Genomic DNA, 25876 nt, shown 5'->3' with positions numbered 1-25876 from the left:
GGTTGGGGTGCGGGAGGGAGTGCAGGCTGTCGGAGGGGGTGTGGTGTGCAGGAAGGGGCTCAGGGCAGGGGGTTGGGGTGCAGCAGGGGGCTCAGGGCAGGGGGTTGGGGTGCAGAAGGGGGTGCAGAGTGTGGGAGGGGATTGGGGTGCAGGGGGGCTAGGGGTCTCAGGGAAGGGGGTTGGGTTGCAGGGGGGGTGTGGGCTCCAGCCTGACGCCGCTTACCTTGAGCGGCTCCGGGGTGGCAGTGGAGCAGAGCGGGGTCCCTGCCTGCCCTTGCCCCGCGCTGCTCTTGGAAACAGCCAGCACCACGTCCTTGCGTCCCCTGGGGAGCGGGGGATAGAGGGCTCCGTGCACAGCCCTCGGGCACTGCCCCCCACAGCTCCCATTGGCCAGGAATGGGGAACCGCCGCCAATGGGAGCTTCGGGGATGGTACCCACAGGTGATGGCAGCGTGCGGCAGAGCTGCCTGCCCCGCCCCACCCCCAGGAGCCACTGCCAGACATGCTGGCCACTTCCGGGAGCGGTGCGGGGCCAGGGCAGGAAGGGCTGGCAATCCTGGGAGCAAGATTGGAAGCCCTGATGGGCTGGATTTGGCCTGCGGGCCATAGTTTGCCCTCCCCTGGACTAGAGAGAATAGCCTGATCCAATGGCAGGAAGCAACATCATTAGAAGAATACAGAGGCAGTGCTGCAGATGACTGCAAAATGTGCTGCAGACAATCAAATTATGATGCTTTATAAAAAAATAAGAAAATTATCCGTAAAATCACTTACATTGGAGAGAGTATAAACGTAGTTCTACCCTTTCACAGTCCTCTTATATATGAAACAGTTGCTTTCTTAATTTATTTTCCTGACTGAATTTTAAATCCCTGGAATCTAGTGCCCAGTCTAGGACTGTTAAATGTGGATGAAATGTTGTATGGGGAATTCAGATAGTAGCTAGTCAGACTCTTTATAAGTATTTGAGTAAATGCGATGGCTGTATGTGCTAGAATCAACTCTTTTGTTCAGGGGTTGCCTCGGGATTAAATGCTTCACTTTTTCAGCAAGTCCAGAGTTGGTTTTTGTTTCCTGAGGAGATTCCTGCCATATAAACTCTGGTTATCTTGTACATAGTGGTGGATATGTGTATTTTTTTGTCTCTTATTGGATTGAGCCTTTAAAACCAAATGGGGAATACTGAGTAAACTGGGTTTGGGGTGCGGGGTGGTGGGAGGAAATGCATATTGAAGGAGGAGCGTAGAAGCAGTCTAATGCAAATTTATGTAAAGTTCATGTCAAGCTGTCCTCCAAAAAGTAGGATCCTTTGATTTAATTAAACATCAATATTTTATCTTTTTAACTTTTTTTAAATTTAGAAAGTTTTTAACGAGTTTACATATCTTTGCTGTGTAAATATCAGAAACAAAACAATAGTTACAACTGTTCTTTTGTTTAAAGAGACATACAGGAATACAGTAATCATATCTTTCTATGTAACAGGGTGTTACCATATTAGAGAAAAAAGACCAGGAGTACTTGTGGCACCTTAGAGACTAACAAATTTATTTGAGCATAAGCTTTCGTGGGCTATATTAGAGAGTATCATCATAACACCTATAATATGTCTTTTCTAAGAGATTTTCAATTTATTTATTTTTGGACAATTGTTTGAAAACAGTTTTTTGCTTTTTTAATTTTACATTTTGATAGTAAGCATTCTGCTAGACAGGAATGAGAGAACGTAACTTCTTATGACAGACTGTACAGAAAATACACGCCTTTCAAAGTAGAAAGGGGAGAGAAGGTTAGTGCAGTGTATGTAAGGTACGTTTCCAAATTGGGGAGTGACGTGGGGAGGAAGGAGAACAGAAGGTGAGGGGAGAGAAGTGCCTGTTGGGATATATAGTAGAAAATTATATCATCCTTTTCTTATCGCTGCCTCCTCGTCTTCCAGATCCATTGAGATGCAGCTTCCCACGAGAGTCGGATGTCCACCTACGTCCTTCAGTTACTCTAGCTCTGCTCGTTGTTTCAATCCCTCATCTTTCAGTTCTGTGTGCCTTCAGCATAGCATGCAGCTTTGTGAAATCTGCCATGTTTAATGGAATCTTAATGTTTTATCCTGAAGGAGTCCGAAAATGTTCCACAAAGTATATGGGGTTCCCTTCACCCACCACTCAAATGCAGCCACCTCTTCGTGTGGGATATGGAAGCTGTTTAACAGTGGACAGTAATTATTTACAAAAATCTGGGACAGGATGTGAAGAAGAATCCCTCTGCAATTGCAAATGGAAGTGCTAGAAATGGCAAGTGGGGAGTTGTCACTTGTGAGAGCGTAGATTGTGGTGGCTTATCCCAGGGAAGGAAGTGGCCCTTCCCTCTGTTATCTTCTGCCTGAGGATGTGACTGTCGGATGTTCTTTACCCTCTCTAGACTTTATGAACAAGGGCTATTGTGAGCTGGGGTTGTAGTCTTCTGGCATATCCTCCAATCAATAAATCAGAGTAACTAAAGAGTGTTTTACTGCAGTACATGCATTACACCTTCCTTTTCCCCAAGAAGTGGTGTAGCTCTGTGAGTGGCTACACTTCGCTAGCGTGATTTGATACTCTCTGAGTGGATAGCAGGGTGTGGGAGACCGGAACTGAAAATACTCTAGTTGCTTTTCGTTAGATATTGTTGGTGGAAAAGTGCCTGGGGCTCCAGTCTTTATTTGTCACTGCAGCAGTGTCAATACAGAACCTGTCTGGTCCTTAAAACTAATTCTGGGCATAAGCCCAGTTATTGGTGAGTAAAATGATTAGCATTTCAGGGCTATGAAGAGTCTTCCAGATGCTGTTTGCCACCTAAGATAGGCAAAGCAGGTCTTCTTTTGTGTGGACTTGTTTTTCAGTACCTCTGTAGATCACTGTAAGTTTTAGTTTTGTAACTGTGCCCAAAGATGTGCGAGATGCCTTGCGGAAACAAAACCAGAGAGCTTAAAGCCAATACATCTAGACATGAGCAAGCCTATAAATATAGGAAAAGAGGAGGGGATGAGGAAGTGTAGCTGTATTTCCATAAGGGCTACTGTATCAGGATCATGTGGTGGCTCAGTTTAGATGTGTGCACATTTGAAGACTTTATAAACCAATAAATATACTGCTGATTTATTGGGTCCCCTCTCATGAGCACTGGAGAAAAACTGAATCTTAAGGAGAGATGTGAAAGGGTGGCTCAGTGGATTGGAGCTGGGCGGGTGTCTCTGGCTTAGGGAGAGCAGTAAAAGAATGCATGGACGAGTCTGTGGGGAAAAGTAGATGAATGGGGGTATCTAGATTGGCATTGCTGACAGCAGAGAGGGTGAATGGTGCTGTAGACAAATACATAGCCAGGGCTGGAGTTATGTAGGGTCTTACTGATGGCAAATTTAACCAGCACTTTGTTCACAAGATCACAGTACAGTGGAGAGTTAGCTTCCAGAATACAGTATTGTAGAATAAGATGGGATTCTGGTAATGTTTAAAACCTCTGAATTGAGACTTGAGACCTGGTTCTGTTCCTCGCTCTGCCACTGACCTGCTGGGTGACCTTGAGCAAGTCACTTCAATTCTCTGTGCCTCAGTTTCCCCATCTGTAGAATGGGGATAATGATACTGACCTCTTTTGAAAGGGCTTTGAGATCTGCTGATGAGAGGTGCTATATATGAGCTAGATTTTATTATTAATGGCAGTATCACAAATGTGATTTGGATTGGCCTGTCAGTCTAGTGGCAGTTTGAGGTGTTGCATTGTGGGGACTGGAGTCCTGGTTCTGAGATTAGTCCCTCATATTCAGATCTCTTCTCTCATGAGGGGCCGAGCCAACTGCAGACAGTCCACTGAGAGATGTATTCAGCTATTCTCTGCCTGAAGCCAAACTCCGTCAACACACTGAGAGGAGTACAAGATGGGCTGGGCCATGGAAGCCAAAGTTTAATTTAGCACTTAACTAGTTGCCATTGTACAGAGAGGCAAGAACCCATCTATCTGAGAGCACTTTAAAAAGGCCAAAGACATGCAGAGTATCATTTTGTGTGGGGAAAACAGACTTGGATAAACTCTCTGGTTTAAAACTGGGGGTGGTTTATGTTTGTGTCTTTCTTCTCAGTGAAGTATCCATTATTAAACATATGGTACAGTTCCTTTCTAGGTTTGCAAGGCAGAGCTAAGTATCTCATAGTAAGGGTGCCCTCCTTTTTGTCAACCCTTTCAACAACGATACACTAGAGAGAAGCACAAAGCTGCACCATGGGTAAGTTGATTTCCCCCTGTCTTGTGTCGGAAATGTCTGAACTGTGGTGCATAAGTTAATATAGACAGAGCTCCCTGAAGGAGAGATCCATGTCCTTCTCTGTCTGTATAGTGCGGAGTGCTCTGAGCAGTCAGAGAACAGCAGGACTGGTGCAGGAATCTACTAGTAAGAAAAACTCTCACAAACTTTTTTCTTCACTGACAAAAAGCCTTCTTGGTTTTAATGAGAACTGACATGCCTTAGGATTTTATAATGAGATAACCAAGTGGAGACAAGGCACCTGTAGCTTTTACTGTAAAGTACGTAGGGAGGCTGAACCCTATATCCTTTGTCTGTGATGGATTTCACCTAGTTTACTTCATGGTAAAACTACAGAGCCTTGTCTCCAGTATGCTTTGACAGCAGGATTGCTGCTGCCATGATAAAACCACAACTTGTTTGTCAGTGAAGACATAGCTCAAGTGTGAAGGGCCTCATAATTCTACAGGGACACTTGTGCTGAATCAAGAGCAGTCTCAGGGGAACCCAACTTAGATCTAGAGAGTAGCCATGGTGACACAAGGCAGTGTTGTCAATGCAAAATGTTACTAGTCTGTGTATAACACACATGGACCCTGACCCCCCAAACTGACTGTTATTTGTTCAGAGCCAAATACTTGAACTGGAAAGGTACTCCAGAGTTAAAAATTTGCTGTCCTCTTAAAGGACCGTACCTGCTGAGCTCCATCAGCTGGACCACAGGACAGCAGTGCTTGGAATAAAAGGTTTTTTTGGGACGTGTGTGCAGTATTAGCATGGAGAGGCACTGTTAAACTGGCATGGTGCTTTAATAACTTGACATGTTTTGGCTTATTTTAATGCAAATCCCTGTTGGAGAGACTGTCTCACCCAGCTTCCTCAAAATCCCTGCAGCAAGTGGCCAAGCAAAGAGCGCCCCCAGATGTTTAAATTTCAGTGCAGTTTGCTTGCACTGACGACGATGAGGGATGGTATTTTTAAAGGAGCCTAAAGAGTTGGTGACCCAAGTCCCATTGAATTTCAAACTCTGTTAGATGCCTTTTGAAAATTCCAGCCTACTCTCAAGTGATGGAGCAGGCCTCCAGTGGGAGAGTGCTTAAGTCATGGTGATGACCCAAAGTGTGACGTACAAAGCAGTAAATACATCTGTCGTAGAAAGTGGAGTTGTTCTTCAAAGCTGAGCTGCTGCTTTAAAATAAGTGCTGTGTATTGGTAAATAGCTGCTCTATTCCTTTTCCTCCCACTGTGGCAAACAGCTAGTGTGAGCTCCAGTTGGACTGTAGCTTGTGGAATATCCTCAGTGATGATAAACTACAAGAACTGCAATGTAGTTTTGGAAATTGTTACAGGAAATAGAAGTATTTCCCTCCCTCTTTATTTTAGGTTTTAAAGCTTGTGCCCTTCTGGTGAGCTCATTGATTCCACCATTATATGCCAGTAAAATCTGTTGTACTTAAAACCCTTTGTAGCTCCCATAACCATCTTTCCAAGGGGAGGTTTCAGAGTAACAGCCGTGTTAGTCTGTATTCGCAAAAAGAAAAGGAGTACTTGTGGCACCTTAGAGACTAACCAATTTATTTGAGCATAAGCTTTCGTGAGCTACAGCTCACTCCATCGGATGCTGAAGTGAGCTGTAGCTCACGAAAGCTTATGCACAAATAGATTGGTTAGTCTCTAAGGTGCCACAAGTACTCCTTTTCTTTTTCCAAGGGGAGTGGCTATTGGCTTAAGCACAGACCCTGTTTTTTTTTTTGGCTGATCATAAACCCACATGTGCTACCTTATTTTATAGTGTAAATGCATTAGAAGCATTTTATCCCACAACTGGTGTGTAACTGATTCTCCTTAAACAGCTCAGTTGTCCAGCAGTCCTTATCAGGAAGCATCTGCATCATGTTGCTGGCGGGCCTGTATAAATCCTGGTTTGAGAGTAGCAGCCATGTTAGTCTGTATCCGCAAAAAGAAAAGGAGGACTTGTGGGACCTTAGAGACTTACAAATTTATTTGAGCATAAGCTTTCGTGAGCTACAGCTCACTTCATCGGATGCTGAAGTGAGCTGTAGCTCATGAAAGCTTATGCGCAAATAAATTAGTCTCTAAGGTGCCACAAGTACTCCTTTTTTTTTTTTTTTGGTATAAATCCTGTATGTAACAACAATATTCTATGCTAGACTCTCTTATGAAAGAGACTACGTCTTCATTATATATTGCATGCATTCAGTAAGTCCTTAAAATGCCCTTTCGTGACTTACTGTGCTTTAACAGCCTTTAACATGTAAAAGCTTTGACTGGCATTGCTGAATTTTGTAGGACTTGTTGCCTGGGTTTGCTGCTGCTACACCATGGGGAGGGAGAAAAGTAGGTTTTAGGAGCCTCTCTAGTATAATCTAGGGAGGCAGTGTGGCCTAGTGGAAAGACCATTGGACGTGGATTCAGGAGTTGGGGGGGGTTCCATTCCCAGCTCTGCCACTGGTCTGCTGGGTGACCTTGGGCAAGTTCCTACCCCTCTTTGTGCCTCATTTTCCCCACATGTCATAATGGGGCTAATGATACTGATGCCTCTGTATAGTGCTTTGAAACATGATGAAAGGTGTAAGGTGTTGTTTGTATTTTAAGAGACTATCGCGGATTGTCAAGTCTTGAATGAGCTTCTTATTTGAAACAGTCTGGATAACTTTGTTTATTACTGTCCACTTCTCAGGTGATCACTGTATTTTGTGGCAGTTGCGTATTTGGAAGTCATTTTGTGGCCTGAAAGTTTTTATCTGGCTGGGTGGTGTTCTGACCTGTGCTCCCCTGCACTTGTCAGAAGCACCCTCTTCAGAAGGAGGTTGATCTCTTTAAAGATATGTTGCTGCCTTGGTAGTACAATACTTTCATGAACAATAGGCTGGTTGGCAGAATTTATTTTCTTCCTCTCCATTAAATGCTGAGTATAAGCTTCCTAGTTTGTCCCTCTTTGATGCATAAGGTTGGATAGTATCCTATATCTGTATGAAGAAGATACCATACCTGATATTAAGTATGCTGTCAGTTGTTGATACCTTTGTATCAATTTAAAAATAAAGGGTCTTAGATAGAAAGCCAGTTATAAGAGTCAATCTGGTTCCAGATTTATCATAGGTACTTGTCAAGGCTGAGTACCCACTCTGTCACTCCAAGTGCAGAAAGTGGGGGCCAGCAAGGATTCTAAACATTAATACTTGCCACTCCAGGCTTGTATTAAACTCCCAAGGTTACAGCTTCTCTCTGACCTGGGCTTGGTAAATGCTGCCACCATCCAAATGGAAAAAAAACCCTCCTTGGATCCGGAACACTTGGGAATTCCTCCCTGTGGGGAACCCTCAAGCCCTTTCATGCCCCTTCAGGGGAAGAGCTGTGAAAGAAAACAAAGGAAATTAGCTGTGGCCACCAGCTAATCAAACAGCATATGCACAAACCTCTTAGGACACAAAAATCCAAATCCTTCTTAAAAAAGATAAATTTTATTAAAACAAAAAGAAAAAAAATACATCTGGAACTTAGACTGTTGCTAGATTTTAAAAGAGCAATCCCCAAAATTAAGAACCCAAAATAGCTTTCTTCGGGGTTCAGCTTCAAGGTTACAAGCAAACAAAAGCATCTGGGATTAGCACAGAGGAGATCCACAAGCCAGAATAAACCTGATCGCGTTTATCTAAACGTGTCCTATCCAAATGATTCCTTCTAGGTATGGAAGATAATTTTTCATACCTGGTTCGAACTTTACACAGCATTACTGCTTATGGCGTTGCTGCACTGTCCCTGCTTCTCCAGAGAACAACGGAGAAAGGACAAAAAGAACAGGAGTACTTGTGGCACCTTAAAAAGAAAAGGAGAACTTGTGGCACCTTGGAGACCTCAGAGACTTAACAAATTTATTTGAGCATAAGCTTTCGTGGGCTACAGCCCACTTCATCGGATGCATAGAATGGAATATATAGTAAGAAGATATAAATATACATACAGAGAACATGAAAAGGTGGAATTAGCCATACCAACTGTAAGAGGCTAATTAATTAAGATGAGCTATTATCAACAGGAGAAAAAAACTTTTGTAGTGATAATCAAGATGGCCCATTTAGACAGTTGACAAAAAGGTGTGAGGATACTTAACATGACAAGTTTCAGAGTAGCAGCCCTGTTAGTCTGTATCCGCAAAAAGAAAAGGAGGACTTGTGGCACCTTAGAGACGAACAAATTTATTTGAGCATAAGCTTTCGTGAGCTACAGCTCACTTCATCGGATGCATTCAGTGGAAAATACAGTGGGGAGATTTATATACACAGAGAACATGAAACAAAGGGTGTCACCATATACACGGTAATGAGAGTGATCAGGTAAGGTGAGCTATTACCAGCAGGAGAGCGGGGGGACGGACGGACGGACCTTTTGTAATGATAATCAAGGTGGGCCATTTCCAGCAGTTGGCACCCTGACAGCAGGATTGTCTGGCTATGTAGACTCCCTCCTGAGGTCCTTCACTACCAGCACTCCCAGCTATCTTCGAGACACCACTGACTTCCTGAGGAAACTACAATCCATCGGTGATCTTCCTGAAAACACCATCCTGGCCACTATGGATGTAGAAGCCCTCGACACCAACATTCCACACAAAGATGGACTACAAGCCGTCAAGAACACTATCCCCGATAATGTCACGGCTAACCTGGTGGCTGAACTTTGTGACTTTGTCCTCACCCATAACTATTTCACATTTGGAGACAAAGTATACCTTCAAATCAGCGGCACTGCTATGGGTACCCGCATGGCCCCACAGTATGCCAACATTTTTATGGCTGACTTAGAACAACGCTTCCTCAGCTCTCCTCCCCTAATGCCCCTACTCTACTTGCACTATATTGATGACATTATCATCATCTGGCCCCATGGAAAAGAAGCCCTTGAGGAATTCCACCATGATTTCAACAATTTCCATCCCACCATCAACCTCAGCCTGGACCAGTCCACACAAGAGATCCACTTTCCTGGACACTACGGTGCTAATAAGCGATGGTCACATAAACACCACCCTATACCGGAAACCTACTGACCGCTATGCCTACCTACATGCCTCCAGCTTTCATCCAGACCACACCACACGATCCATTGTCTACAGCCAAGCTCTATGATACAACCACATTTGCTCCAACCCCTCAGACAGAGACAAACACCTACAAGATCTCTATCAAGCATTCTTACAACTACAGTACCCACCTGCTGAAGTGAAGAAACAGATTGACAGAGCCAGAAGAGTACCCAGAAGTTACCTACTACAGGACAGGCCCAACAAAGAAAATAACAGAACGCAACTAGCCATCACCTTCAGCCCCCAACTAAAACCTTTCCAATATATCATCAAGGATCTACAACCTATCCTGAAGGACGACCCATCAGTCTCACAGATCTTGGGAGACAGGGTAGTCCTTGCTTACAGACAGCCCCCCAACGTGAAGCAAATACTCACCAGCAACCACACGCCACACAACAGAACCACTAACCCAGGAACCTATCCTTGCAACAAAGCCCGTTGCCAACTGTGTCCACATATCTATTCAGGAGACACCATCATAGGGCCTAATCACATCAGCCACACTATCAGGGGCTCGTTCACCTGCACATCTACCAATGTGATCTGTGCCAGCAATGCCCCTCTGCCATGTACATTGGCCAAATCAGACAGTCTCTATGTAAAAGACTAAATGGACACAAATCAGATGTCAAGAATGATAACATTCAAAAACCAGTTGGAGAACACTTCAATCTCTCTGGTCACTTGATTACAGACCTAAAAGCGGCAATTCTTCAACAAAAAAACTTCAAAACCAGACTCCAAGGAGAGACTGCTCAATTGGAATTAATTTGCAAACTGGATACAATTAACTTAGGCTTGAATAGAGACTGGGAGTGGATGGGTCATTACACAAAGTAAAACTATTTCCCCATGAAAAAAGAAAAGGAGTACTTTTGGCACCTTAGAGACTAACAAATTTTTTTGAGCATCCGATGAAGTGAGCTGTAGCTCAGGAAAGCTTATGCTAAAATAAATTTGGTATTTTGCTAAGGTGCCACAAGTACTCCTTTTCTTTTTGCGGATACAGACTAACATGGCTGCTACTCTGAAACCTATTTCCCCATGTGTCCCTCCCCCACCCCCCGCTCTTCCTCAGACGTTCTTGTCAACTGCTGGAAATGGCGCACCTTGATTATCACTACAAAAGGTTCTCCTCCTCCCCCCGCCCCCCCCATCCGCTCTCCTGCTGGTAATAGCTCACCTTACTTGATCACTCTTGTTACAGAGTGCATGGTAACGCCCATTGTTTCATGTTCTCTATGTATATAAAATCTCCCCACTGTATTTTCCACTGCATGCATCCAATGAAGTGAGCTGTAGCTCATGAAAGCTTATGCTCAGATAAATTGGTTAGTCTCTAAGGTGCCACAAGTACTCCTGTTCTTTTAACATGACAAGTTTCTTTCCCCATTTTAAAAAATTCTAGCCTTCCCATTGGCTCTTTTGGTCAGGTGCCCACTCCTTTTCTTTTACCTGTGGGTTTGTTAACCTTTTACAGGTAAAGCAAGCAGAGAACAGACATCAAGAGGGATTTTACAGCTAACTGGCTGGCTGGGTGTTCATAAAAGGGAGCTATCCCCTACTTCATTTATTACAGTACTTATATGGCTCCCATTACTGTAGTATCTGAACACCTAACAATGTGTCTATCCTCTTAACACCCAGGAGAGGTAGGGCAGTGCTATTGTCCTAATTCTACCAATGGATAACTGAGGCACAGAGAGGCTAAGTGACTTGTATTAGGTCACTCTGGGAGTCTGTGGCAGAGTAGGGAATTGAATCTGGGTCTCTCAAATCCCAAACTTGCACCTTAACCCGTGGACCATTCTTTCAAAGAGAAGTTGTTTTGTTCCACGAGCATGGTCTGTCTGTTTTATTTCCTTAGTGACATGAATGTGGTGGCATTTGCTTTTTCTTTTTTAGGTTTCCAGCAGACCTCTCATTTGTCTTCCTATGAAATTATACATCCACAGAGGTTAACAAGAGAGCAGCGAGCGGCCTCCAATTCCTCCTCAGTACAGGTACTTGGAAGTGTTTAAAATCATTCTCTGCTTCTGAATCAGGTTCGTCTAAAGTTGGCTCTAAATTCAGTTAGTCCATCCCCTGAACAATGTAACTGCAAAAGATTTCAAGTATTCAGCCTCCCACAACATATGGAAGACATTGTGCTGGCTTTCAGATGATGGTGGTTAGTGTGTTGTAGACCCATCAAGCCATGTAACTTGCCCAGAGTAGGACAGAGTCTGTGCACTTTAAGGCACTCGAGGCTTAAACTGACTGTCACTTTGTTGGGATTAACAGGATTTCTGTGACCACAGCATGATGCTGTATCACAGATGACTTGCAGCTGACTGCGGTGGTAAGCCAGTGCTTGCTCATGTTGAGATAATTAATGTAGTCACAAGTGAATTTGAACTGTCCCTTTAAATAAACAAATCCAAACCTACTGGGATAGTACCAGGCAGTGGAGAGAATAGGCCATGAATGACCAGAACATACATGCGGAAGGATGCAGTAATAAAAACCACATTGTCCTTTCCCAGCTGAGGAGATTATATGAAAAGCACTAAGCTTCTTTCCAGGAGACTTAGGATCATGCTATTGGTGGAATAATTAAACGCAGAAAGCTAATTTTGAAATGAGTGAGTTAGAACCACGCTGGGATTTGTGTCTGGAGTGTCATGTGACATAATAGGATCACCGGTATTTTGTTTATGCCTGCAGTCTGAAATCAGCAAAATGAAAAAGAATGGGAATTTCTTTATTAGCTTAGTCCCTTGGGTTTTGTGGGTGTAGAAATGGCCAAGGCAGGCAGTAATTTGCCTCACGGGTGTTTGGGAACTAAATGTATCTGAACTAAGAATGAACGTGCATAGTGATGACCTTAAGTAAACCCTCACGGCTGAGTTATAGCAGTTGAATATAAGGTCTTAATGGCAGGGCTGATGGCGGTGACATTAGTGGCACATATAGAGTAACTGGGCATGTGGGTGATGTTTACCCCAGGGTTTGGATGGTGGCTGAGAGAGTGTTTTTGTTAGTACAATGTGTAAGTGTTCTCTTTTTTGTGCTCAGGACAAGGTGTCATATGTCATTCACGTAGAGGGAAGGAAACATATAATTCACCTAGAAAAAAACAAGTAAGTGACTCGTCTTTCCCTCTGACTTCTGGTAACTCTGCCCTGGGATTATTCACTTCCTATCAACTGCATTAGATTTGTACATGCTGTTTCCAGTTCTGGATGCTGTTTCCAGGTAACATGCTGTTTTCAGTCCTGGAGGTGGTGTTTGCACACTGGCTCTGTTAAACCTGTAAAGGAAAACAGTTGAAAGTGGACTAACTCTCCCTCCCTCCCACCTCCCCACAGTAGGGTACCAACTAAACATTTTTCTGAGCTGCTTTGATGATCAGTCTCAAGTACAGGAAGTGACTTGCCCAAAAGGGATCTGGGCAGGGATTAAAAGGACATGATCTCACTTCAAAGAAACAAACAAAACACCTACCTTTTTTAGCTGCTGGCTTGTGACTTCTGCAGTTTTATTTTTAAATTCTCTCCCTAGTTGCTGTGCTAAAGGTCCACACAAATGAGGAATCTGGCTATACACACAATGCTATAATGTTCAGAGTAAACACACACTGAACATAGAGATTTTTTTTTCTCTAGTCCTTGTACAGTGATTTTAAGGGTTACTAGTAATAACAATAGGTTAAAATCAGTCAAAAGTGTGTTTTTTTTAAAGTTGATCTTCCTCATAATCAACATGTTGTAATAATAAACAAAAGAGACAATGTGGTCAAATTCACTAGGCTGTGGGGTCTCGGGCTGTCATTCATCAGATCCCTGGTCCTCAGAAGCATGGGAATTTGACTTCTCTGCTTTCTGGCTGCTTGGCCATCTCTGAATTCAGTACTGGGTCACCCTTTAAAAAAATATTTCCCAATATGCTTTCCTCCAAAACTGGAGATAGAGAAGCCAGCTGCAGCCAGTTGGCCTCTGACTGCTGCACTTTTCTATTCCCTGCCTTCCAGCTAGTGAGCATTTAGCTCTGTTTTGATGTTTCCTCTTGTCTTTTTGTGTTTCATCCCTGAGGAGGTGGTAGATTCTTGCATTAAATATCCTATTTCAGTACCTTGAGTTTTGCCATAGTATAGTTACATAGAGGAATAGATCCTAGTAACTGCATAATTCCTCAATGGTTCGTGGGTTTGGTTTTTTTTTTATATCAGTTTCCTTATTTCAATACAGATTTTTCAATACTGCCACTATTGATGAGGATCTTTGTTTTCTTGTTGCATCAACATTTTTGTATTTCTCCCCTCCCCTCCTTTTTTCAGAGAATTTTTACCCAAAGATTTCACAGTGTATACCTACAGCGAGGAAGGGAAGTTGCAGTCTGAAAATCCGGACATGCAGGTGGGTTTTCTTTCTTTTGTGTCCTTGTTGAAGCAGGGCGATTAGAACTTCATACAGCTGCATTACTAAAGAGTAATGTATTACGAAACTGACTGGAGCGTCTTCTAAAGGAGTAGGTTCTAATCTGTAAAATGCACAACGCATTTCACTCCTCATCTGGGAAGATGCCTTGAATTTGGCCGCTTGCACGTAACAGTAGAAAAATCACACTTTTCTGTGATGGGTGGGAGGGTAGGCAGGTGGGTGGGTGTGCGCTCATGTTTTATTTAAAAAACTGAATTTTTCCTGTTTGTGTGTGGGTTTTTTTTTTAAATCTTAATTTTTTTAATTAAAAAAGGAAATAGTTGTTTTGATTAGCCACTGAGCGTCTTTTCTGATTATATTCTGGTTATACTGGTGTTTCAAAACTGTAAATACAAGAGCAACGTAATATTTCTATTGTTCGCTGAATGCCACCTCCCCTTGCAGGGCGTTAGTCCTGTCTGTCAGGTGTCAGAGCAATCAAGGGGGGCAAAACACCCTGTTGGGGGTTCACTTTAGTGACTCTCAGATACAACTCTTTATGGCATTTTGACGCAGTATAAAACCAGATATAGAATATAATGACTTCCATGGACCGTCTCCCTCTTAGCCATACTCCTCCCCCAACTGCTTGGATCATTAAATGTTTGGGATCCTATAGCACTAGTGGTCCCTGGATTATAATCAGAACTGCTTAACTAGAAAAAGTGTGCACAACTCTTCTCCCCATACGGGCAAGCTGCTGCTGCGACAGCTTCCACCCCCCTTGCTTCACCACATGGCCATTAGACATTACATTTTCAAAGAATGATTAACTGGTTTCATGGAACAAACACAAATGGTGCCTCATGTCATAACAAATATATGCACATTTTACTTTCTCCACCCTCCCCTTGTTTAAAATAAGTCTGCTCTGTTGTTTGTGTGTCTGGTGTGATGCACAGTATCTCTTGCTTGGAAATGGAGCAACTGAGTGTTTAGGGTTTTTCCCCCCCTTTTCCTTTCTATGGAAAGGCAGGTACTTGAATCTGAGGAGGAACACAGTTTGTGCTTATAGCGAGGCTTTAGTTCAGCCAGCGGCTATGACAAGCCCTGTTGCTCTGGGGGATTATTACATGCTTTAAGAACTTTGTAAGGCACCAGGCCAAAGAACAAATGATTTCAGCTGCCTGACAACTACAGTGATCTCCAAAAATATGTCTGCTAGAGAACCTTAGAGCTACAGCTGCAATGCAGTGAACATTCTGTGTGGCACAGAATGAAATGCATTTGCCTTGTACTTGCCCCCGAGGATAATTTACAAAACCGGGCCAGGTAGAGTACAGAGCATGTTGGACATGCTTCTGTATGGGTTTTTGTGATGGGGGTGTGATGTAAATCTTGTGTATTTAGTGGGCTGTGAAACCACATGTTTTGCTCCCAGGGGATGGAATTGCTGCATTAGAATGGATCGTTTTGTGTCTTGTCCTGGGATCTCTTTGGAAGTCAAGCTTGAGTGGATAATGGCTTTCATCTGGCATTGTTCTGTTTTCCTGACAGTGCCTCGTCAGGGCTGGTTGAGGCGTGTTTAGGCAGCACAGAGTGTCTGTCCATTGGCAGTAATAGCAGATGTTTACCTCGCTCTAGCCAGAGAGAGGCTATAAACAAGCCAAAGGGTGTATCATGCAAAATTCGTTCCTGGAAGGCTGAATGGCTCACTGGCAGGGCTTAAATTCAGCTGGAGCTGACCAGAGCGGAGCTCCAGTAAATATTTTCAAACCTGCAGGAGTCTCGGTGCCCTGGGGCTCCAGGAAATACTCGGGGAGAATTTAAGCCCTGCTCACTGGGTTGAGCTTAAAATATTTATGGGGGGTAGGGTGGGAAGAGGAGAACAAACAACGTTGAAGTTGGACAACTCAGCTTCAAGTCCAGAGACTGTTCACAGACGGTTTATCTGAGCCTGGTTGAGTAATACTAGAACATACATTAGGAGAGTAGACTTCAGTGTAGACAGACCTGTAAAATCTTAAAACTCCACAGCAGCACAGCTGTGCCACTGTGATTGTGCCTCTGTAGTGTTTCAGGTGGTTTTCAATCTTTTTTCGTTTGCACACTCCTAAAAAATTTCAGATGGAGACGCGGGCCCCTGTGGAGATGTTAGACCTCATCTGCAGACCCCAAGGAGTCTAGAGGACATAGATGGAAAACCACTGGTGTAGACACTACTTACACTGACAGGTAGGATTCTCCCATCAGTGTAGCTAATCCACTTCTTTGAGGTGTGGTATCTAGTTTGACAGAAGAATTCTTTTGTCAACCTAGCGCTGTCTACACAGGGACTTAGGTTGGCTTAACCACTCCGCTTAGAGGATGGATTTTTCGCACCCCATAGTGATGTAGTTATGCTGATGTAATTTTCTAGTGGAGGCCGCCAGGCCTAAGAATATATTTGCTACTGTTCAGGTAAGCGAGCGAATAGGGTGGGATTTAGCCTGGTCTGCACTAGAAAATTAGATTGCCATAACTATGTTGCTCAGGGGTGTGAAAAATCCACACGGCTGAGTGGCGTATTTAAGCTGACCAAAGTCCCTGTGGAGATTGCGCTAGGTCGATGGAAGAATTCTTCCATCAACCTAGCTGCTGCTGCCTCTTGCGGAGGTAGATTACCTACACCCAGGGCTTAAATTCTCATAGAGTATTTCCCAGAGCCCTCCCCATGCCATGAAAACTCCAGGGGGGTTGAAAATCTTTACCGGAGCTCTGCTCCACATGGCTCCAGATGAATTTAAGCCCTGCCTACACTGACAGGAGAATTGTACGTGGTGTCTACACTGAGGTGCTACCCTGGTGTCACTACACTGCTGTAGTGTTTTAAGTGTACATGTGCCCTTAGACAATTCAGTAGTGCTGAATTGCTGGTCCTGTTGGGCTGTGAAATGGACCTGCAGTTATGGTACAAGGAGGCTGGCTTTCATTGTGTTTAATAATAATACAAGAGTCCTAGAGCGCCTGGTACTTAGATTAATAATTCCCCATGTTTACCTATGTGGAGGATAAACACATGTATGGTACCATCCCATGCACGCATTTCTTCAGGCTAGGGAAGGAGATCTCTTCCTACCATTAGTGCAGCAAGGTGAACAATAGCAGCAGCAGTTGTAGTCAGTTGCATTGTGTATGTATAGAAATAATACATAATTCATTTCTTTATTTTTTCCCTTAGGATCACTGCCATTATCAGGGATATGTGGAGGGGATACCAGATTCCATCGTAACTGTTAGCACTTGCTTTGGACTCAGGTAACAGAACTCTTCTTGTGTATGTAGTTATCACAACTATGCATTGTTATAATTCAGTTCTCTGAAACAGAATATTATTCTCCCTTTGACTTAATTAGTTTTGAGCCAAACTGTATTTCATCTGTTGGTGCTGGGCTGCATGAGAGTATTGTGTTTAATTAATACCATCATGTTTTTGCAGTCTTTTGTTGATACAAAACGAACAAATACTTTGATTAAGACAAAATTATTTGATTGGTGGGACTATAACCGTTTGTCCTCAAAAATTCCAATCCAGAATTTCTCCCCACCCCTCCAAAACAACTGACTTCACTGTTCAGCCATCAGTAAATCCAACAGGAATTGTTGCATCTGTTCTTAGTATTTTTACAACCTTGTATAGAAAGTTAATTTAAATGATCATTTTTGTATTGTATGCAATTATTTAGTGTTAGGGAGTTTTTAAATAAAATCTTGATTAGCAATTTTACTGAGACTTGACACTTAAAGTGTTTTATGATCAACTTTAATTTGAAAAAATCTTTGACTTGAGGTAATTTCAGCACCCTTAGGATTTTCTTGATTTGTCTATTATTGACATTCACATCACTGCTCTTTACTGCTTTGGCAACATTAACTGAACTGAAACATTTCTGTTTTCAGAGTCTGTGATTAAGGCCCCGATACTGCAAACTCTTATGAATATGCTTAATATGACACACGTGGGTTGTTCCACTGAAGTCATGAGGCTGCTTGCATGCTTAAAGTTAAGCACAGCACACAAGCGTCTATAGGAGTGGGGCCAAGCTTTTATTCTATATTTCTTTCTGTAATATGTTTGTTGTTCCCTCCTCCATCCTTCCCAAACGTCTGGATAACGGCAGCCTCTGCATTTAGTCTAGTAGTTGCTTGGCAGTAATGTGTATTCATCCGATTGTTAGGGGACTGCTGCAAGTGGAAAATGTCACGTATGGAATTGAGCCGATGGAGTCCTCCTCTGGCCTCAAACACATTATATATCGAATGGAGAATGTGAAGAAGGAGCCCATGATGTGTGGAGTTAACAACACAGACCCTGAAAGAGAACACACAGAGGATGAGCACCCTCCCAGCATGACTCAGTTGCTGCGAGTGAGTATTCTAGTGTCTTCTCTACACTGCAATTTGGAATTGCTTTTATGACTGTTCAACTAATAAGACAGAAATGGTGTATCAGGTTTCTCTCAGAGGTGACTACAGTTGAGGATTCTGACAGGCATTTTTCTACCTGCTGTAAGAACTCCATAGCTCTTTCATATCTGAACAAAACGGTTACAGTTTCCTCCAGGTTGTATTCGTACAAAAGAAGTAGCAAGGTTGCTGTAGGAGAGATTGAGGTTTGTTGACAGAGCTGCATGACAGGGGATGATGAGGGCAGGAATGCGGCTGTCCGGATTGAGGCTCATCAACAGAGTTCTGTGTCAGAAGCTAGAATGGCATTGGCCTTGCTGAAACTGGGACTGTTACTTTGATGGTTATGAGAATGGTGTAACAAAGTTTGTTCGGGGTTTCTTGTTTCACTTAGTTTAAATTTGACTAAAAAGATGGGAGCGATAAAATGTGTGAGGCATGTGAAAAACATGTATGTTTGTTCTCTTTACAGCATTTGTTAGCAGCTACTAACAGTTAGTATTTATCACAGCTACTGCCATTTTCCCTGCTTAATCTGCAGAGAAATATGTGTTGCCTTTCTAAAAAAACATGAATGGGAATAAAAAAAACCCCTTACTTTAAAAATTTAGCAGGACTTACTGGTTATGTGGCCAGTCTTTAGTCAAAAACATGTGCAGAGCAATTATTACTTTGCATGATGTTTTTTTAGTTGGCTTTGTCTTTTGGGTGTGTTTTGGATGTGCAGAAAGAATAGCAAACATGGCAGGTGACCAGCTTGGCTTAACAAAGAAATCTTTGGTGAGCTTAAACACGGAAAGGAAGCTTACAAGAAGTGGAAACTTGGACAGATGACTAGGGAGGAGTATAAAAATATTGCTTGAGCATGCAGGGGTGTAATCAGGAAGGCCAAAGCACAATTGGAGTTGCAGCTAACAAGGGATGTGAAGGGTAACAAGGGTTTCTACAGGTATGTTAGCAACAAGAAGAAGGTCAGGGAAAGTGTGGGACTCTTACTGAATGGGAGAGGCAACTTAGTGACCACATCTGCCAAGTTCAGATCCCAGATTGCTGTACTGGGCAGCACAGTATGGGGAGGGGTGAGCAGCCCTCAGCGGTGAAAGAACAGGTTAAGGACTATTTAGAAAAGATGGACATGCACAAGTCCATCGGGCTGGATGCATGCATCCGAGGATGCTGAGGGAGTAGGCTGATGTGATTGCGGAGCCATTGGCCATTATCTTTGAAAACTCGTGGCGATAGGGGGAGGTCCCGGATGATTGGAAAAAGGCAAATATAGTGCCCATCTTTAAAAAAAGGGAAGGAGGAGAATCTGGGGAACTACAGCCTCAGTCCCTGGAAAAATCATGGGGCAGGTCCTCAAGGAATCCATTTTGAAGCACTTGGAGGAGAAGAAGGTGATCAGGAACAGTCAGCATGGATTCACCCAGGGCAAGTTATGGCTGACCAACCTGATTGCCTTCTATGATGAGATAACTGGCTCTGTGGATATGGGGAAAGCGGTGGACATGATCTATTTTGACTTTAGCGAAGCTTTTGATACAGTCTCCCACAGTATTCTTGCCAGCAAGTTAAAAAAGTATGGATTGGATGAATGGACTATAAGGTGGATAGAAAGCTGGCTCGATCAGCAGGCTCAATGGGTAGCAATCAATGGCTTGATGTTAGTTGGCAGCTGGTATCAAGTGGAATGCCCTGGGGTTGGTCCTGGGGCCAACATTTTCATTAATGATCTAGATGATGGGATGGATTACACCCTCCGCAAGTTCGCGGATGACGCTAAGCTTCGGGGAGAGGTAGATACGCTGGAGGGTAGGGATAGGGTCCAGAGTGACCTAGACAAATTGGATTGGGCCAAAAGAAATCTGATGAGGTTCAACAAGGACAAGTGCAGAGTTCTGCACTTAGGACGGAAGAATTCCATGCTCTGCCACAGGCTGGGGACCGACTGGCTAAGCGGCAGTTCTGCAGAAAAGGACATGGGGATTACAGTGGATGAGAAGCTGGATATGAGTCAACAGTGTGCCCTTGTTGCTAAGAAGGCTAACGGCATATTGGGCTGCATTAATAGGAGCATTGCCAGCAGATCAAGGGAAGAGATTTGAGGCCACATCTGGAGTATTGCACCCAGTTTTGGGCCCTTCAGTACAGAAAGGATGTGGACAAATTGGAGAGAGTCCAGCAGAGGGCAACGAAAATGATTAGGGGGCTGGGGCACATGACTTACGAGGAGAGCCTGAGGGAACTGGGATTATTTAGTCTGCAGAAAAGAAGCATGAGGGGGGATTTGATAACAGCCTTCAACTACCTGAAGTGGGGGTTCCAAAGAGGATGGAGCTCGGCTGTTCTCAGTGGTAGTAGATGACGGAACAAGGAGCAATGGTCTCAAGTTGCAGTGGGGGAGGTCTAGGTTGGATATTAGGAAAAACTATTTCACTAGAAGGGTGGTGAAGCACTGGAATGGGTTACTTAGGAAGGTGGTGGAATCTCCATCCTTCGAGGTTTTTAAGCCCTGGCTTGACAAAGCCCTGGCTGGGATGGTTTAGTAGGGGTTGGTCCTGCTTTGAGCAGCAGGTGGGACTAGTTGACCTTCTGAGGTCTCTTCCAACCCTAATCTTCTATGATTCTATGATTACATTCGTAAAGCACTTGTTTTACTGAGTGTGAAATATGAGCATGGATTAGGATGAGCTCACTTTGTTTATACAGATGAACTTGTTGACTACAAAGAAAATGTGTTTTTTTTCTTCCTGTTTGCAGAGGAAAAGAGCTATACTGCCCCAGACAAGATATGTGGAGCTGTTCATAGTTGTGGACAAAGAAAGGGTAGGATTATATATTGGTTTTTCCTTAGTTCTTTGCTTATGGTGGAGGGCTCAGAAGTAACTTAAACACCCACACCCCAAATAATTATAAAACGTTTTAAGGCAGAGTAATAATGTACCTTTTTGTACTAAAACGTACTTTCAGCCCTCATTATTACAAATGGATTTATTAAAGGACAATACCAGACATAACCTAGACAATTCAAATATATACAATGTTACTACCATTGCAAAATAGGATATACAGTAAAACCTCAGAGGGTCAGAGCTTTACAGTCAAGGATCCTAATGGTCAAAGGAGAATATTTCCCTTCCTGTTCTGCCTCTCTTGAACAGATGATGATCTGACTCCATCTGTAAATGTGCTGCCTACTAGTTTGCCCTCTTCTGGTGCTTTTTTTCTGACAGCAGTTCCAGGCTTTATCTTCCAAACATGAAACTTGGAGCCTGACAATAATACTTAAAATATGTTGTTCTTCCTCTTGTGTCTTATAATCATGTCAATCACGTCTTATTTCCATTAATAAATCTCTTTATATTGCAGTATGAACTATTGGGTAGGAGTGAAACTGCTGTGAGAGAAGAGATGGTGCATCTAGCAAATTACCTGGATAGTGTAAGTTAAAGCTATACTGTGTCTAAATTGGCAATATTATTGAATGTTGTAGCCTTGCAACTTAAGTATTTAATTTTATAAACTGACCACCTTGGTCTGTTATCTTGTCAGAATCCTGCTAAGCAGGGTCAGGACCTGGTTAGTAAGTGAATGAACAAGGGAAATCCAGTGTCCTATTGGAAGTGATGTTGATGATTCAGTGGGAAGCACTCCTCCCTTGGAGTTACCGTTTGTCAGGGTTCCCCCCCCTTTGAACTCTGGAGTACAGATGTGGGGACCTGCATGAAAGACCCCCTAAGCTCATTTCTGGCAGCTTAGGTTAAAAACTTCCACAAGGCACAAATCCTTTTCTTGTCTTTGGACGGTATTGCTGCCACCACCAAGTGATTTAGACAAAGATTCAGGAAAAGGACCACTTGGAGTTCCGATTTCCCCAAAATATCCCCTCAACCCCTTTCACTCGCTTTCCTGGGGAGGCTTGAGAATAATATACCAACCAATTGCCTTTAATAAAAGTACAGACCAGACCCTTTATTTTTAGGACACTAAAATCAACCAGGTTTTTAAAAGAAGAACTTTATTATAAAGAAAAAAGTAAAAGAAGCACCTCTGTAAAATCAGGATGGAAGGTAATTTTACAGGGTTATAAAAAGATTTCCCCTCTAGGCTCAACTTCAAAGTTACTAAAACCGGAATAAACCTCCCTCTTAGCATAGGGAAAATTCACAGGCTAAAACAAAAGATAATCTAATGCATTTCCTTGCCTTTACTTACAAATTTTGTAATCTTAGATGCTTATTTCAGGTACGGGTTTAGGAGATGTTTTTTTCCTGCCTGGTCCCTCTCTCTGTCCCAAGAGAGTGCAACAGAGAGAGCACAAACAACCCTCCTCCTGGCCCCCCAGATTTGAAAGTATCTTCTTCCCTTATTTGGTCCTTTTGGTCAGGTGCCAACCAGCTTATTTGAGCTTCTTAATCCCTTACAGGTAAAGGAGGGATTTTATGCTACCCTTAGCTGTATTGTTTATGACACTGTTGAACTGACAACATCTCACTATGGAGCTAGAGGGAGCTGTAAGGTGGTGGTAGTATTTATTTACCAAGGATTGAGGTGGATTCTCCATAACTGGAAATCTTGAAATCAAGATTGTTTGTTTTTATAAAAGATATTCTTGAGTTCAACCACAACTATTGGTTTTGAAGCAGGAATTAATTCAGGGAAGTGTGATGACCTGTATTATCCAGGTGAGGTCAGACTAGATGATCACAGTTGTCTCTTCAGGCCTTAAGAACTATGGATCTGTTGTGTTCTGTTTTAATTTGACTTTGGTTTGCTGGGGACACTATTGGTTTGTGTTCAGGATCCTTTCTATTTGTCTATCTTTTTGTTTTTTCTATAGCACCCTATCGCTGTGGTATATAGGCACTAGTCCTTTAGCCTACTAAAATTTATTAGCAGGACATATATGATTTGGAAAACTGACATTCGTATTACATCGGAAAACTGAAAAATTAGATTTTGGTGCTGTGATTATATATAATATTAAAAAACAATTTATCCTATGGCATGCTCAGATCTGTCCATTCTCAGCTTTGCTCTACATTCCCCTTTTCTTTGCCTTTTCAGATGTACATTATGCTGAATATTCGCATCGTGCTGGTTGGCTTGGAGATTTGGAAGTATGAAAACTTGATTAGCACAGACGGAAGTGCAGGCGATGTGCTGGGGAACTTTGTACAGTGGCGAGAGAAGAATCTTGTCACGCGTCGACGACATGACAGTGCCCAGTTTGTTCTGTAAGTGCTGGGAATCTTTTTCCCCATCCAGAAATAATTTTAAGAAAGGGCTTTGCCAGGAGAGTTTGCTTATTTGTATTAACATGTAACTGCAGACATAAAGGTTACATTAAATGAAGATTCCATGGTAACGGCTTTACTATGAGCGGTCGGAAACAATCTGCTGCACGTGCTGTTTACTGAAGCAGTGGGAACATTCAGCACCAATTTGTTCCTGACAAATGGGGATATCACTAAAATTAGAGGTTTCAGAGTAGCAGCCATGTTAGTCTGTATTCGCAAAAAGAAAAGGAGGACTTTTGGCACGTTAGAGACTAACCAATTTATTTGAGCATAAGCTTTCATGAGCATTCGATGAAGTGAGCTGTATGCTCAAATAAATTGGTTAGTCTCTAAGGTGCCACAAGTCCTCCTGTTCTTTTTCCTAAAATTAGAACAATTTTTGGATTGTTCCAAACTTGATGCTGCTTAATTTCTCTTATTACAAAGCTCACAGCTGTGGGTGACTTCACAGATAAGCCTTTGTCACATCATTTATTGGATAGACTTGTAGATCTAGGGCTTTTCCCTTGAAGTCCATAACTATCACAGCTGTGGAGTGTTGAATGTTGTGGTTTAATGGAGCACAAGTTGTTTCTGTCATCAATGTCCAGAAGCAAGTTACATGGTTTGAGCCTTACTGTGTAGAATTAACTTGTTTCTCCATGTCACTGGCACTTTTGCATCATTGCACTATTAGCATCCCTTTCTTAAGCTGGAGTTTGTTTAATATTTGGAAGCCACATGTGGGACATTCTTGTTACTAAAATAATCTGTAGCATACTGTACTGAGATCACACGATGTAGGCTTGGTAACTTACAATGTGTCAGAGGGCAGTTTGGCAGGTAGCTCCTTCCAGCAGATTTATTTCACACAAAAAAAGCTTGATATTATAAAGTTTGATATTAAGACTTCGCTGTACTCTTGCCTGTTATGCAAGGTTGAACACCGTACATGTTGTAGTATTACACTCAGACTTTCTATAAGAATATTGGAGAAACAAAATTTAAAGGGGAAGCTGAGGAAAGGGAAGTTAATGGAGAATAACAAAGAAACCACTACAATAGAAACTTAAAGAAAAAAATAGGGTTGGTATATTACTTACATTTATATTTTGGGGTGGAGTGGGCATTGACTCTCTCTAAATTATATGGTCCCAGTTTTAAAAAACAAGCCAGTGTCTAAATAAAAGCATGGTGTTAATATCCGTCGTGCTTTCGTGGCACTGTACTTCCTGTCAGGTAACTGAAAAGCGGAACCACGACTGCTTTTATGTGGCACAGAAAGATGCCCTGAGCAGCGGCACAGCTGGTCGTGGTATTCTAGGCTGTCGTGCCTCCAGCACAGTTATGTTGACTCTTCTTTAATTTTTTTTCTGTCTAATGTGCTCTAGGAAGAAGGGGTTTGGTGGAACTGCAGGAATGGCCTATGTTGGAACAGTATGCTCCAAAAGCCATGCAGGAGGGATTAATGTGGTAGGATATCTTTAATACCCCTTTAAATAAAACTTTTATGTGAACTCTGTGTCTTTAATATCAAAGGAGACAATATTAAGGATCTGACTTAACCTCTAGAAGCAAGAGAATTCTTACTAGCTGCTGCTTTCTGCCTCCTTTAACTCTCCCCTTTGTATACGTACTGCAACTCAGAGTCCCAGATTGGGTCACGTTCTAAGACCTTAGGAGCTGTCAGTGCCCTTCCTCTGCAGGCAGCATTGAGTATCAAAGGCCTTGCTCCTTTCTGAGAGGCGCTGAACACCCATATCTCTGGTTGAAGTCAGTGGGAGCTATGGGTTGTTGTGATAATTGGATCTACACATTTACCCTACTTGTGAGCTCAACTGTAAAAAGTGAAAGTTCAGAAAATGTCACGATAACTTGTACTAACATGCTGATGGGGAAAAGGTGCAAAAAAGGGACAGACTGAATCAGTCCAAAAAAAAAATGGTATTTCGGTATAATTCAAGGACATTGTTAGATCGTGTCTGGTAAACAACAACAGTATGAGACCGGAAATCAATTCACCAAAATTGGTGTGTCGGAAACTAGACCTAATTGGTGGGGGCCTTAAAAAAAAAAAAAAAAAGAGAGGGGGAGAGAGAGAGAGAGAGTGAGAGGCTGCTAGGGAAAGACTGGGCTGACTGAAAGAGAAGAGGAAGGAGCGAGCTTCGCCATCATGACTGCCAACTCAACTGTATCCTAGGGCCCCAGACCTTCTTTTTCCCAATCCTGAAAGATGTCCTGACCAGCCTGGGCCAGAAAGAAGTAGCCAGATGACTTGGCCACCTCCTTCAGCTCTGGCTGAATCCCCAACATCACCTGGGATGTGAAAGTTTGTCATTGATCCCTCCCTGTGTGTGTTCTTTTC

At 42.8% G+C, this 25876-nt stretch overlaps 1 protein-coding gene across 5 annotated transcripts in view; it reads left to right on the top strand.

Moving 5' to 3' along the window:
- Positions 1-25876, top strand: part of ADAM9 (ADAM metallopeptidase domain 9) — a 47903-nt gene that overhangs the window by 5864 nt on the left and 16163 nt on the right. For 3 of the 5 annotated variants that reach the window (XM_073325455.1, XM_073325457.1, XM_073325458.1), the window contains exons 2-10: positions 11292-11389; positions 12444-12508; positions 13705-13783; positions 17007-17083; positions 18004-18193; positions 20993-21058; positions 21602-21673; positions 23300-23469; positions 24903-24984. In XM_073325455.1, coding sequence (XP_073181556.1) covers positions 11292-11389; positions 12444-12508; positions 13705-13783; positions 17007-17083; positions 18004-18193; positions 20993-21058; positions 21602-21673; positions 23300-23469; positions 24903-24984 — 899 coding nt within the window. Of the gene's footprint in view, positions 1-3738; positions 4259-11291; positions 11390-12443; positions 12509-13704; positions 13784-15999; positions 16022-17006; positions 17084-18003; positions 18194-20992; positions 21059-21601; positions 21674-23299; positions 23470-24902; positions 24985-25876 lie in introns of those variants that run through there. The other 2 variants (XM_073325456.1, XM_073325459.1) reach the window with 2 other exon arrangements.

Source organism: Lepidochelys kempii, chromosome 26 (assembly GCF_965140265.1).
Source record: "Lepidochelys kempii isolate rLepKem1 chromosome 26, rLepKem1.hap2, whole genome shotgun sequence".
NCBI classification, from domain to species: domain Eukaryota; kingdom Metazoa; phylum Chordata; order Testudines; family Cheloniidae; genus Lepidochelys; species Lepidochelys kempii.
This window is presented reverse-complemented; position numbering and strand designations above follow the sequence as displayed.